Source organism: Gorilla gorilla, chromosome 18 (genome assembly GCF_029281585.2).
Source record: "Gorilla gorilla gorilla isolate KB3781 chromosome 18, NHGRI_mGorGor1-v2.1_pri, whole genome shotgun sequence".
NCBI lineage: Eukaryota > Metazoa > Chordata > Mammalia > Primates > Hominidae > Gorilla > Gorilla gorilla.
The window spans coordinates 4,997,784-5,011,264 of NC_073242.2; the positions used below are offsets into that span (position 1 = coordinate 4,997,784).

At 60.6% G+C, this 13,481-nt stretch overlaps 1 protein-coding gene across 17 annotated transcripts in view; it reads right to left on the reverse strand.

The window, feature by feature from the left end:
- Nucleotides 1–13,481, reverse strand: part of UNKL (unk like zinc finger) — a 51,186-nt gene that overhangs the window by 12,333 nt on the left and 25,372 nt on the right. For 14 of the 17 annotated variants that reach the window (XM_055364888.2, XM_031002573.3, XM_019012293.4 and 11 more), the window contains one exon: nucleotides 8,703–8,868. In XM_055364888.2, the coding sequence (XP_055220863.1) occupies nucleotides 8,703–8,868 (166 nt within the window). Of the gene's footprint in view, nucleotides 1–3,028; nucleotides 3,195–8,702; nucleotides 8,869–13,481 lie in introns of those variants that run through there. The other 3 variants (XM_055364891.2, XM_031002575.3, XM_063699886.1) reach the window with 3 other exon arrangements.

Consider the following 13,481-nt stretch of genomic DNA (forward strand, 5'->3'; position numbering starts at 1 on the left):
AGCCGCGTGGCTCCAGTGTCTGCCTCTGCTCTGGGGGCCATCTCTTCCGAGTGTCTGTCCAAGTTTCTTCTTATAAGGAGACTGGTCACTGGCTCAGGGTCCCACCCTACCAGCCTCATTTTAACCTGGTTATGAGGACCCTGCAATAGCACCCTGCGATCTGGAACAGGGGGGATACATTCCAAGACCCCCCCCATGGACGCCTGACGCTGCGGATAGCACGGAACCCCTATATACCAGGCTTTTTCCTATACGAACGTCCTCATTTGCACGTCAAGCCCAGTAAGAGATTAACAAGATTAACTGGTAACATAGACAGATTTCAGCACCGCACAGTAATAAAAGTTACCTGCGCAATCAAATGCTGTACGCTGCTGTCCTGAACCCAGACCTCGCACCAGCAAATGAGGCAGTGGACAGCGAACCCTGGGATAAGAGGACCTGCTGTGTCTCCATGCAACGCCACGTACCCAGGTGCGAGGCCTGGGGTTCAGGTGCATCTCGCCCCCCACACCCAGCCCCCCCAACCGAGATAGAGTCTTGCTCTGTCACCCAGGCTGGAGTGCAATGGCGCGATCTCAGCTCACTGCAACCTCCGCCTCCCAGGTTCAAGCTATTCTCCTGCCTCGGCCTCCTGAGCAGCTGGGACTACAGGTGCCCTCCACCACCCCCAGCTAATTTTGCATTTTTAGTAGAGACAGGTTTTCTCTATGCTGGTCAGGCTGGTCATGAACTCCCCACCTCAGGTGATCCGCCTGCCTCATCTCCCCAAGTGCTGGGATTACAGGCGTGAGCCACCATGCCCAGCCTCAAATGCAACTTTCAGGGGACACAATTCAACCCAGGACATGGGGGCCCACCTGCAGAAGCCCCTGTTGGTCCTGCCCGTCCTCCCCAGGCCCCTAAGGACTCTGTATCAACAGATCTGCCCCCTGCTGTGCACAGCCCTCCCTCCCTGAGTCCTCCCTCAGAAAGGAGACCCCCCCTCTGCCTCCACCCCCCCTGCAGCTGTTTTCTGGGGCCTCCTCACCACTCACTCTGCCCACCGCTGCCCTGGGCCCTTCCCTCCAGCCCTGCGCCTGTGCCCTGAACTGCCTCTCATCATAGGCACCAGCTTCCCTCCCAGGCCCACCCCCGTGCCCACCCTCCTCCCTGGGGGCTGGACCCGCCCAACACAGTGGCTCTGCAGCCCCGAGCCCAGATGTCCAGCAGGGGCCAAAGCCCTTCCTCCTCCCTGGCAAAGGATCCCTTGCTCGTTCCCATGGCCCCACTGCAGGCCCTTCCCAGACACCATGTGTGCAGGGGCTCCTGGAAGCTGGCACTGCAGGATCCCTTCCTCAGGGGCTGCTCGCTCAACCCACACCCCCTGAGGCCCATGCCCAGCCTGCCTTCATGCATCGCAATAGTAACCTTCCTACCAAGAAAAGCCTCATCGCGTCCTGAGTCCTGACCTGCAAGAAAGGAGGGAGCTTGTGCCCTTGCGCGTGCCGGTCACCGCTTCCCAATGGGTCCTTTGCCGGGTTCCTAACCTGCTGTGCCACTGCAGGCTCAGCCTGGCCATGCCTTCCGTTCAGTAAGATCAGCCCCACCAGTCCCCAGAAAGCTGCTCGGCCTCCAAGCCCTGCGTGGAATGCCCCCCACTGCATCCTTGCAGGTGTCAGCCTAAACCATGTCAGGGCCCTGGACAGACTCACTGAGGACAGGCACCGACCCCCCAATCCACAGGCCTGCCCACAGCCCCCTCGTGCTCCCATACTGGGGCTTGATGACGGGCAGGGCCAAGAGGTTTGCCCATGGTCAGGTCAGCCAGGCTCGGGAACCTGGACCTGCCCTCTGCACCCAAGTCCCAGGATCAGGATATGGCAGCCCCTTCAGAGCTCACCGTCCCTCAAACCTGGCAGAGATCCAGAAACTCCTCATGAAAATCAAAGACACAAAGAAGTTGGGGGACAGGAACGGAGGCGCCTTTTCTCCCCTTGGAGTGGGGTGATCGCACCAGGCTCCGTGCTGAGTCAGCAGAGGCTTCACCCACCAGCTGCAGAGCGCGCAGCATGTGGAGAGGCTCAGCTGCCTTCAATGCTCACCCGACAAACTACGGCTCGCACTCAACTCAGAGGGCGTCAGCCGCCACCTACCTCAGCCAAGTCACCTGTGCTGAAGCCCGGGAAGCTGCCTGGAGAGGGGACGTTCGGGGAGCGTGTGGGTGCCCCCGAGAGACTCCGGCCCCGCTTCAAAGCCAAGTGCCCCTCATCCAAAGAGGGCACCGGAGAGGGTCCTGGAAGCTCCACCACCCCTAGGGTGCTATCTAGGGCTCACTCCCAGAAATCTAGCGGGGAGACGGCTGCTGCACCGTCCTGGCCCACTTTCTCACCCGCAGCTTCTCCCCCACCTCACCTCACTGTTTCAAGGTTAGACCCAGATCTTCTGAAACATTCTCAAAGAAAGAGCTGACCCTTGTGCAGAGGCAAAATCTAGGTGAGGCTGGTCACCCAAGCGAGTACAGCTGGGTCAGGCCAGGCTGCCTCAGCCCCGGGCGTTAGGAAACCACCGGCCCCGCTGAGTCACGGCGACACAGCCCGGCTCTGCCGTGACACAGCACATTCAAGACGCCGCGGTCCCCCGGGGTCAGGGACACGCGAGGACAAGCTACAGACTGCTCGGAACTCAGGACAGGGCGGGGGAGCCCCCGACGCCAGGGAAATCCCCGTACCACGCGGGCTGAGTGCAGGCGGACCGGGCCAGGCCAGGACGCAGGGGTCGGCCCTCCCCCGCCCCGTTCCCCTGCCCTCTCCTGCCCCGCCCCGTTCCCCTGCCCTCTCCTGCCCCGCTCCGCTCCCCTGCCCTCCCTCGGGGCACCGAGCCCGCCTAGCTAGGGGACGCAGGAGGCTCGAGCCCGCGCTGGGAAGCGGCGAGCGCCCGGCAGAGGCAGGTTCCGAGAAGGTGACGCCTTCGCCTCGCTCCGGGCCTCTGAGAAGCCCGGGCCCACTCCGCGGCTGTCACACCCGGCTCCGTGACGCGGGGGACGCACCTGGAGGCGGGGGCGCACCTAGGGGAGGGCCCGCTCCTGAGCGCCGAGTAACGAGACCCGCACCTTGGCGGCGAAGGGCTGCCACGCGCTGGGGCCGCCGCCGATGCTGACTCACGGTCCGCGGCCACCTCGCGCCGCCGCCGGGGATTCAAACCCGGCCCGCGCCCCGCCCCCTCCGCGCTGGCCCCGCCCCGCAACGTGACTCAGCCCCGCCCCCGTCGCACTGGCCACGCCCCCCGCGCTGCCCTCCCCCAACCTTCTCCCCGACTCGGGCGCACCCGGTCCCCGCGGCTCCTGGCTACGAGCTGGGCGGGCAAGTGGGCGCGGGCAGCGGGGGCCAGAGGTCTTCAGGCAGAAAGCCCTAGAGCTGCCCCGCTGCCCAGCTCCTCCTGCCCTGCCCACCTGCACCTGCAGCTGCTCCGGGCGGACTCAGGTGAAACACGGTCGACCCAACAGGGGCGCTCGCGGGGCGGGGCGGCGTGAGCTGGGGCCGCTGCCTGCCCTGCAGGACCCTCCTCCCTCCCAAGTCCGCGTGCCTGCCCAGCCCCATCTAAACGCGAGGTACGGAGCTCGCAGGTCACTCTTAATCTGAAACCTGTTCCTATGAAGTGTAAGATGAAGGAAAATGGAACCTATCACATGGGTCTGAAATGATCCCACTAAAAATCCCTTAAATACAGAATCCGCTCATTTCTTCTATTCCGTGCTCCAGTCACAGTACACCTACAACCTGAAGGAAACTGTACTATTAACACAAGGAAAAAACGACCCAGTCTACACACCAGCTTTGTCCAAAACCCTCTACAACAGCTAATAAAATACACAGGCAGCCAGGCGGGCCTACACCTGGGGCCAGACAGTCCCGGGAGCCATGGGCAGGGAGTCCCTGAGCCTGGGGCGCAGGAGTGCCCTGGGGTCAGCGGGCAGGACACTGCCTCCAGCGCCTGCGGCTAGTGCAGGGATGTAACTTTACAGCGATGCCTCAGACATGGACAGAGGAAAAAAGTGACGCTGGCACTGGGTGGCAAAGCACACAATTTCAGCCGCAGCAGCAGCAACAATACATTGCCTCTAAGGCAGTGTCGATCCTGAAAAAAAAAAAAAATCCATCTCTTCACGTCTGAGTAGCTGGTTCAGGATTTTTTTTTTTTTTTTTTTTTTTTGAGAACAAGTCTCGCTCTGTCACCCAGGCTGGAGTGCAGTGGCACGATCTCAGCTCACTACAACCTCCGCCTTCGCGGTCCAAGCGATTCTCGTGCCTCAACCACCTGAGTAGCTGGGATTACAGGAGCAAGCCACCACACCCAGCTAATTTTTGTATTTTTGGTAGAGATGGGGTTTCACCATGTTGGTCAGGCTAGTCTTGAACTCCTGACCTCAGGTGATCCACCCGCCCTGGCCTCCCAAAGTGCCGGGATTACAGGCGTGAGCCACTGCTCATGGCTCAGGAAATATTTAAGTAAATGAAAGAGTGTGCTTCAAGATCGCGAGTGACATACTAAAACAGGTCAAATACGTACCTCAGATATGAAAAAATGATTGGAAAAATTACTACAAATGTGCTAACTCCAGTCCATCTGAAGGTCAGCTATGCAGATGCAGCCACGCCTCTGTCAAGCACACAGGCACCTGGCTCTATTTTCCACCCGAGTGAGCACAGTCCAAGATGGTCTCTCTTGTTTGGGATTTAATTTTCCTAAATATTTTTCTGCTATGCTCAAATTCTAGCATTACTACTTTTAGGTTGGGGAAGAGAAACTTTATTTAAAAAGAATGTGTGCTTATTTGTTTAAAAGAAAAAAATAAGTGGCCGGGTGTGGTGGCTCACGCCTGTAATCCCAGCATCTTGGGAGGCTGAGGCGGGCGGATCACCTGAGGTCAGGAGTTTGAGACCAGCCTGGCCAACATGGCAAAACCCCGTCTCTATTAAAAATACAAAAATTAGCCGGGCATGGTGGCACACACCTGTAATCCCCGCTACTCCGGAGGCTGAGGAGGGAGAATCGCTTGAACCTGGAAGGCAGAGGTTGCAGTGAGGCGAGATTGTGCCATTGCACTCCAGCCTGCACAACAGAGCAAGAAAAAAAAAGAACCTGCTCAGAGGCCAGACCCTCATGGAGCTTTAGCCACTGTGTAGACTTCATCCCTGACCTCTGAGTTTCTGATGGGGATGTGTGAATTTGAGGGTGTGATTTAGCAAGATCCAGGGCCCTGGATTATGCAACCCATTTATGATAGCGATCTCAAATTAAAACTAGCATGTTCTCACCGGGCCCGGTGGTGCCTGCCTGTGGTCTCAGCTCTACTTGAGAGGCTGATGCAGAAGCATCTCTTGAGCACAGGAGTTGGAGGCTGCAGCGAGTTGACTGTACCACTGCACTCCTGCCTGGGTGACAGGGCAAGACCCTGTCTTAAAAAATAAAACCCCAAAATGAACAAAAACAAACTCAGGGAAGGCCGTCACCTGTGGTGGTCTCCAAGTGCTCTGTCCCTGGGCTGGGATGGAATGGGACGGGGGTGGGCACCCCAGCATATTCAACTCGTGAGACCTCTCTGTTCAAGAGGAACAACATGGACGCCCTAGTTTCAAACTGAAAACACATGTGGGCTTGTTTCTGCCTGAGAGAAAGCTTAACACAGCACACAGCACTCCCACCCATGGAGTATTCACAGTTTTAAAAACCTACCCTTTACGGTGAAGCCCTAACAGGAGACATCCCACACCACACGCTTCCTCCTCCATAGAGGCTCCAAGAGAAGATGACTTCCAAAACAGGCCGGAGGGCGGAAGTTTGAGTCCTGTCCTGAAACCAGGTGAGCCCTCCATGGCAAGGCAGAAATGAGGAGCCCTTCCCTGGGCAGGGCAGCCCCATACTCCCAGCCAGTGAGGACGAAACAAACGCAAACACTGCTTGCGCCTGTGCCCCTGCCCCCGCCCCGACCGAGCCCCACCACTGGGCGCTGGGTCCATCCAGGATTCCCGCTCTCCCCATGGCCTCCTGAGGGAGGGACTGGCCCTGGATTCTGGAGGGTTCTCCGGCAGGTACACAACACAGCCCACATAGGAACACCAGGGCTGCGAGGGGGAGATGCACACGGCCACAAAAGGTCCCAGTGTTTGTGAAAGAGACCCTTTAAAAAATGCAGGTCGGGCACAATGGTTCACACCTGTAATCCCAGCACTTTGGGAGGCCGAGGTGGGAGGATCACCTGAGGCTGGGAGTTCGAGACCAGCCTGGCCAACGTGGTGAAACCTCATCTCTACTAAAAACACAAAAAACAGCCAGGTGTGGTGGCAGGTGCCTATAGTCCCAGCTACTCAGGAGGCTGAGGCAGGAGAATCACTAGAACCCAGGAGGAGGAGGTTGCAGTGAGCCAAGATTGTGCCACTGCCCTCCAGTCTGGGTGACAGAGCGAGACTCTGTCTCAAAAGAAACACACACACACATGCCGGGCACGGTGGCTCACACCTGTAACCCCAGCACTTTGGGAGGCCCAGGCGGGCAGATCACGAGGTCAGGAGATCAAGACCAGGCTGGCCAATATGGTAAAACCCGATCTCTACTAAAAATACAAAAAAAAAAAAAAAAATTAGCCGGGCGTGAGACAGCTACTCTGGAGGCTGAGACAGGAGATTGGCGTGAAGTCGGCAGGCAGAGGTTGCAGTGAGCCAAGATCACGCCACTGCACTCCAGCCTGGGCAACAAGAGAGAAACTCCGTCTCAAAAAAAAAAAAAAAAAAATCAAAATCAAAACAAAACAAAACCCACACACACACAAAAGAAAAATGTAAAGGCCTGGACTCAACCCCAAGCGGATGCAGGGATGGGACGGCCCAGCAGCAACACAGGCCAAGAGCTGTGCCCAGAAGATGCACCTGGTTGCAGAGGTGCTGAGAGCAGGGCCCTGGGTGCTTGGGGGACTGAGGACTGTCCTGGGGCCTCAGGAGCTGCACCTGGCTTTCCTCACAGACACCACTCAGGATGAGACTGGTCTAGTGTCCTGCCGATGTGTGGTCTGTGGCCTAAGTGGCCGCTGGGAAGACTCTCTCTCTCCTCGGCCTCCTTGGCCGGCAACGTCCAGGCCTGCGTGGATGGAGTTGCTGGGGGCTTACAGCTGGGCCTGAGCAGTTCCGTGTGGGGCAACCACCAATGACCAGAAGCTGCGGCTCTCGGGCAGGAGTCATTGCGGGTCTGGCCGCCGGGCCGCCGCCCACATCGATGCGGGTCCTGACGGTGCTGGGGTCCCACTCCGAGTCCCCAGAGTGTGTCCATGCAGGCACTGCAGCGAGGGCCCCCACCACGTGGCTCCAGCAGCCCTGTCCTCCTGATCCCATGCCCAGCTCCCCCGCCACACCCTGGACAGCAGAGGATGTAGGAGAGGAAACGGTGGGCTCCAGGGCTGCAGCAGCAGAGGCCAGACCCGGGCTGAGCTGAGCAGGGCCCAGCCTCACTGCACCCCCAACCCCATCCCATTCCACCGCAGCCCAGGGACACAGAACTTGGAGACCACCACAGGTGGCCTTCCCTGAGTCCCTCACTGTCACTGTCAGGACAGAGAGGCAGGTTTGGGTCCCTTGGGCGCTGGTGGCCATGGAACATGGGGCTTCAGCACATCCCATCACTCACCAAGCGTCTCTGCAAGCAAAGCCCTGCACGGGTGTGGCCAGGTGTCCCCCACCACCCCAACACGGTGGGTGTCCCCCACCACCCCAACACAGTGGGTGTCCCCACCACCCCAACACAGCCTTTCCCCAGGGGCTGAAAGGGACCAAGGACACACACAGCCCAGCTCCCGGCACTGTCTCGCCCCCAGCTCTGCCTGCTGCCCACTCCGGGCTTCTGGAAGACTCTGCCCCCCAGGGTCTGGGCTCCCGGCCAGGCCCCCACGGGTCCCCACAGCCCAGCATCATCACGTGTCTCAGTGCCCAGTGACTCCCTCCAACTAAAGGCCTCCCAAAGCTGCCAGCCCAGGTGCTCACAGCTGTGCCCCCGACTCCAAGCCTTCACCGGGCTCCCCACCCCATCACTGTCCCCCACCCTCAGTGCCCTCACTGGCCCACAACCCCTACTTTCAATTTTTTTTTTGAGATGGTCTCACTCTCTCACCCAGGCTGGAGTACAGTGGTGCAATCACAGCTCACCGCAGCCTCGACCTCCTGGGTTCAAGGGATCCTCCCACCTCAGCCTCCCAAGTACCTGGGACCACAGGTGTGCACCACCATGCTTGGCTAATTATTTTATTTTTAGTAGAGATGAGGTCTTACTATGTTGCCCAGGCTGGTCTTGAACTTCTGGGCTCAAGTGATCCTCCTGCCCCGGCCTCCCACAGCGCTGGGAGCACAGGCGGCCACTCCCACAACTCCCATCATCTGTCAACAACCTCCCTGTTCTCCGTCCCTGAGCCGGACGGCGCCTGCTCTGCCTGGCTCCTGGGAGGCTCTTCGTCCCCAGCGCCTGCGCCACCCAGGCCAGGAGCCTCTCTGAGCCAGCGCTTGTTTCCACAACCACATGTGCAACACAACCAAAGTGACAGATGACTGAAAACACGCGTCTGGCTTCTCTACAGAAATGACGATTCTGTAACATGTCCTGAAACAGAAGCGGTGTTCCTGAAAAGCTACAGCATGAAACAGAAGGAGGTCAGGGAGAAAGGAGGACGGCGCCGGACTTACCGAGGACGGCCTCTACAGTGCTGCTGGCGGGGCCGAGCGGGAGGGCACGGGCGGGGGGCGCGGGCAGCGCAGTGGGGGAGGAGCTGCCGGAGCCGGCGCTGGATGCCAGGCTGGAGCTCACGCTGGAGGCCGGCGGGTGGACCGCTGCAAACACGGCCAGGTGGTTCTGTTCAAAGACATAAACACCATGAGCGCGAGCCCCCTGAGTGGAGGAGGCAGCGCCACGTCAGCACCCTGCAGGAAGCACCGCGGGACGGCGGCCAACTTCTACGCCCTGGCGAGGCCCAGGGAGAGCTTCCCAGACCCGGAGGGACTCTGACTGCACCGAGGAGAAACACCAGGACGGCAGGGCAGCGGGCTACGGTGCACTCGGGACAGGCACAGACACCTCTGGGGAGTGTCTCATGAGCTCTTCTGCAGAAAACGTTTCAGGAGTAGACATTTGCCAGTAAAAATCAATCTGGCACGTGCAGAAAGATGTGTCAGCGGCCAGGGGACTGCCAGCCCGAGGGGCAAGCCGTGCAGCCTGCCTGCCCTTCTCCCCACACCTCCTGGGTGCCCCCGCCCCGGCTCTCGCCCAGGACTGGCTCCTGAGCACCTTGGGGGGCCCCCAGAGAAATGTCCTCCCAGGGACTTAAAAAGAAACCCAGCACCACTTCCAAAACATCCATAGCGTGGTCCTGTGACCTCGTCACCAGGGAAAGTAAAACACAGGGCAATTCACATGATCTGTATTTGGTGGATAATAGATCAAAAGAAAAAGAGCAACACACAGAGCAGTGCTGAATAAAAACCCGGTAACGGGGAGGGCGCTGCACACAAGAAAACACCCGACACAAAAGACCCAGAGCCACCTACAAGGTCACTGCAAAATCAAGCATCAAAAGCTGGATTAGAATGAGTTTCTGGCTGGGCACAGTGGCTCATGCCTGTAATCCCAGCACTTTCGGAGGCCAAGGTGGGCAGATTACTGGAGGTCAGGAGTTCGAGACCAGCCTGGCCAACATGGCGAAACCCTGTCTCTACTAAAAATACAAAAAAAATTAGCCAAGGCCAGGTGCAGTGGCTCACACCTGTAATCGCAGCACTTTGGGAGGCCGAGGTGGGCAGATCACCTGAGATCAGGAGTTCGAGACCAGGCTGCCCAACATGGGGAAACCCCATCTCTACTAAAAATACAAAAAATTAGCCGGGCGTGGTGGCGGGTGCCTGTAATCCCAGCTACTCGGGGGGCTGAGGCAGGAGAATCGCTTGAATCCGGGAGGCGGAGGTTGTGGTGAGCGGAGATCACACCAATGCACTGCAGCCCGGGCAACAGAGAGACTCTGTTTCCAAAAAAAATGAATTGCATCCTGAAATATTACAAGTGAAATGGTATGATATCTGGGTTTTGCTGCAAACTAATGCAGAAAAAGTTAACCTTGGGAGGTGTGATTTTACTAGTTTGTCTGCTTAAGTAAAACTGTCCATAATGAAGAAATTTTAATGTGCATTTCCTAAGGGTCAGAAATCCCCGACAAGAACGCGCCTGGCTCCCGGCTTCTGTGACCTAAGGGTCCTACTGCCTGCCCTGGCTTCCTTCTGGATACCAGATTTGCTCCTCAGCCCACGGCACAGGAGGTGCACAGAGCCCCCTGTGACTGACTCTGAAAACAGTCCCCTCCAGCTGCAAAGTCTGGAGACAGCCACCAGAGCTCCCTGCCCAGGTGCGAGAAGGGGCCTGCCCCCTCGTCCATAATCCACTTCCTCTCCCTGGCCCAGAGACCACTTTCCCCCAAGCCATGAAAAAAGGGACCACAGTCCACCCCATGAGTATCAGGGACGGCGGTAACTCCTGCACCCTACACCGCAGACCCACCCAGCCATGCAACACCGCGGACCCACCCAGCCATGCAACACCGGGGACCCTCCCAGCCATGCAGCACCGGGGACCCTCCCAGCCATGCAACACTGCGGACCCACCCAGCCATGCAACACTGGGGACACTCCCAGCCATGCGTGGTGCTGCCAATACCCCCCATCAATCCCCCATGGTGAGCCTGGTGACAGGGTTGCTGGAAGCCTCATGTTCTCCAGCAAGCAGCCCAGAAACACTATGGGTGATTCGAGACCTGGTGCCATCTCAGTGGCAACCCGCCCCCTATCCCCTGCACTTCCTGTCCCTGCTTCAGAGCCTCAATGTGGCCCCAGGAAGGCTGAGAAGGACCTCTTGACAGACGTTCTGGTGACCAAACATCCAGGAGCAACGCAGACACCTGGGAGCTCCTTGTACCCCGATGGCTTGGATCGGGGAGGGAGCCGACCTTCTCTACCAGCAAAGGACAGGGCCACCTGGGCTGCGGGGCTGAGGAGGCAGGCACCAGCAAGGGGTGAGTGACATGGGGCGGTCTGCTGAGCTCACCGCATCCAGCAGCTGTCACTCAGAACCAAAAGCTCAGGATGGCAACGCATGGCCCTCCGGGGACGTGGACACTGCACAGCCGCACGGCTGCCCGTCCCTCCGGGGACGTGGACACTGCACAGCCGCACGGCTGCACGGCCCTCTGGGGACGTGGACACTGCACGGCCGCACGGCTGCACGGCCCTCTGGGGATGTGGACACTGCACGGCTGCACGGCCCTCCGGGGACGTGGACACTGCACGGCCGCACGGCTGCACGGCCCTCTGGGGATGTGGACACTGCACGGCCGCACGGCTGCACGGCCCTCTGGGGATGTGGACACTGCACGGCCGCACGGCTGCACGGCCTGCAGAAGCCCTCCCCCACCCCCACCTCGTCCCATCTCTTGGCAGCCCACCCTGTGTCCCGGGGTCTGCCCAGGTCCGTGCTCTGGGGCACGGTCCCTACACACAAGCTGCCCCTGCTCAGTCAGGCTGAGGTCCCCCATGTCCTGACCCACCAGTAGCCTAGAGGCCACTGCCCGGGTCACAGTCACCCCTGTGGATGTCCTCTCAGCTCCATGACCCCTGTGGGCGTCTCAGTCCTTGCCTGAACCCAACTCCAGAGCATCACCCAGGCCCAGAGGCCACCTCCCATGGAAGGGAGAGCCGAGGGACTGTTGCCTGGAAGGGTCCCGGGCCCACCAAGAAGCCGTGGACGACGCTGGGGTTTGCAGAGCAGGCCTGCCCCGCCCTGGGTCTGACAGGGAGTCTGTGCCCTGCACCTGTGTCTGTATAGAGCCCAAGAATGCAGAAAGCAGGGAGGCACCACAGTGCAGGTGCCACGTTTGCCCCCAAAGCAGCACTGGTCTGAGGGCTGGGCATGGGCTGACCCTTGGCTGGGACAGGCGGCCTCAGGCTCCCAAAGCACTGCCCGGCCCAGGGTGAGTGCAGCACCCTCAGAAGCCAAGGCCGCCTCCTTCCCGGCTGTCTGCAGGAGGGGACTCCACCCTGGAGGCCTTCCCCAGCCTACTGGAGGCCATAAACCAACAGGGACCAGAGAGGAAGCCTCAGCCCTGAGTGACCCCCAGACCCCATGCTGACCCTGCCCGGGAGCTGGCCGGGGTGATGCGCACACTGTGACTTCAGCCCAAATGATCACCTGAGAATCATCAACATCCATGTCACTCCTTGTACCCCAAGGCACAATGGCCACAGATGACGGGCCTGGTGTGGGAGTCCATCCACATGAGGGATGGGCACAGTGAGAGGGGTCAGATGAGAGCCTCGTGAGGATCCCACACCTTCCCTAACACCGGCACCATTCTCCCCATGGGGACACCACGCCTCCCCTACCACCAGCACGGTTCACACCACGGGGACACTGCGCCTCCGCTGACACCAGCACCGTTCCCCCTGTGGGGACGCCACGCCTCCCCTACCACCGGCACCCTTCACACCACGGGGACGCCGCGCCTCCCCTACCGCCGGCACCGTTCACACCACGGGGACGCCGCGCCTCCCCTACCGCCGGCACCGTTCACACCACGGGGACGCCGCGCCTCCCCTGACACCGGCACCGTTCACACCACGGGGACGCCGCGCCTCCCCTGACACCGGCACCGTTCACACCACGGGGACGCCGCGCCTCCCCTGACACCGGCACCGTTCACACCACGGGGACGCCGCGCCTCCCCTGACACCGGCACCGTTCACACCACGGGGACGCCGCGCCTCCCCTGACACCGGCACCGTTCACACCACGGGGACGCCGCGCCTCCCCTGACACCGGCACCGTTCACACCACGGGGACGCCGCGCCTCCCGACACCGGCACCGTTCACACCACGGGGACGCCGCGCCTCCCCTGACACCGGCACCGTTCACACCACGGGGACGCCGCGCCTCCCCTGACACCGGCACCGTTCACACCACGGGGACGCCGCGCCTCCCCTGACACCGGCACCGTTCACACCACGGGGACGCCGCGCCTCCCCTGACACCGGCACCGTTCACACCACGGGGACGCCGCGCCTCCCCTGACACCGGCACCGTTCACACCACGGGGACGCCGCGCCTCCCCTGACACCGGCACCGTTCACACCACGGGGACGCCGCGCCTCCCCTGACACCGGCACCGTTCACACCACGGGGACGCCGCGCCTCCCCTGACACCGGCACCGTTCACACCACGGGGACGCCGCGCCTCCCCTGACACCGGCACCGTTCACACCACGGGGACGCCGCGCCTCCCCTGACACCGGCACCGTTCACACCACGGGGACGCCGCGCCTCCCCTGACACCGGCACCGTTCACACCACGGGGACGCTGCGCCTCCCCTACCACCAGCACCGTTTGCCCCGTGGGGACAGCACACCCCAAGCTACCACCGGCACTGCC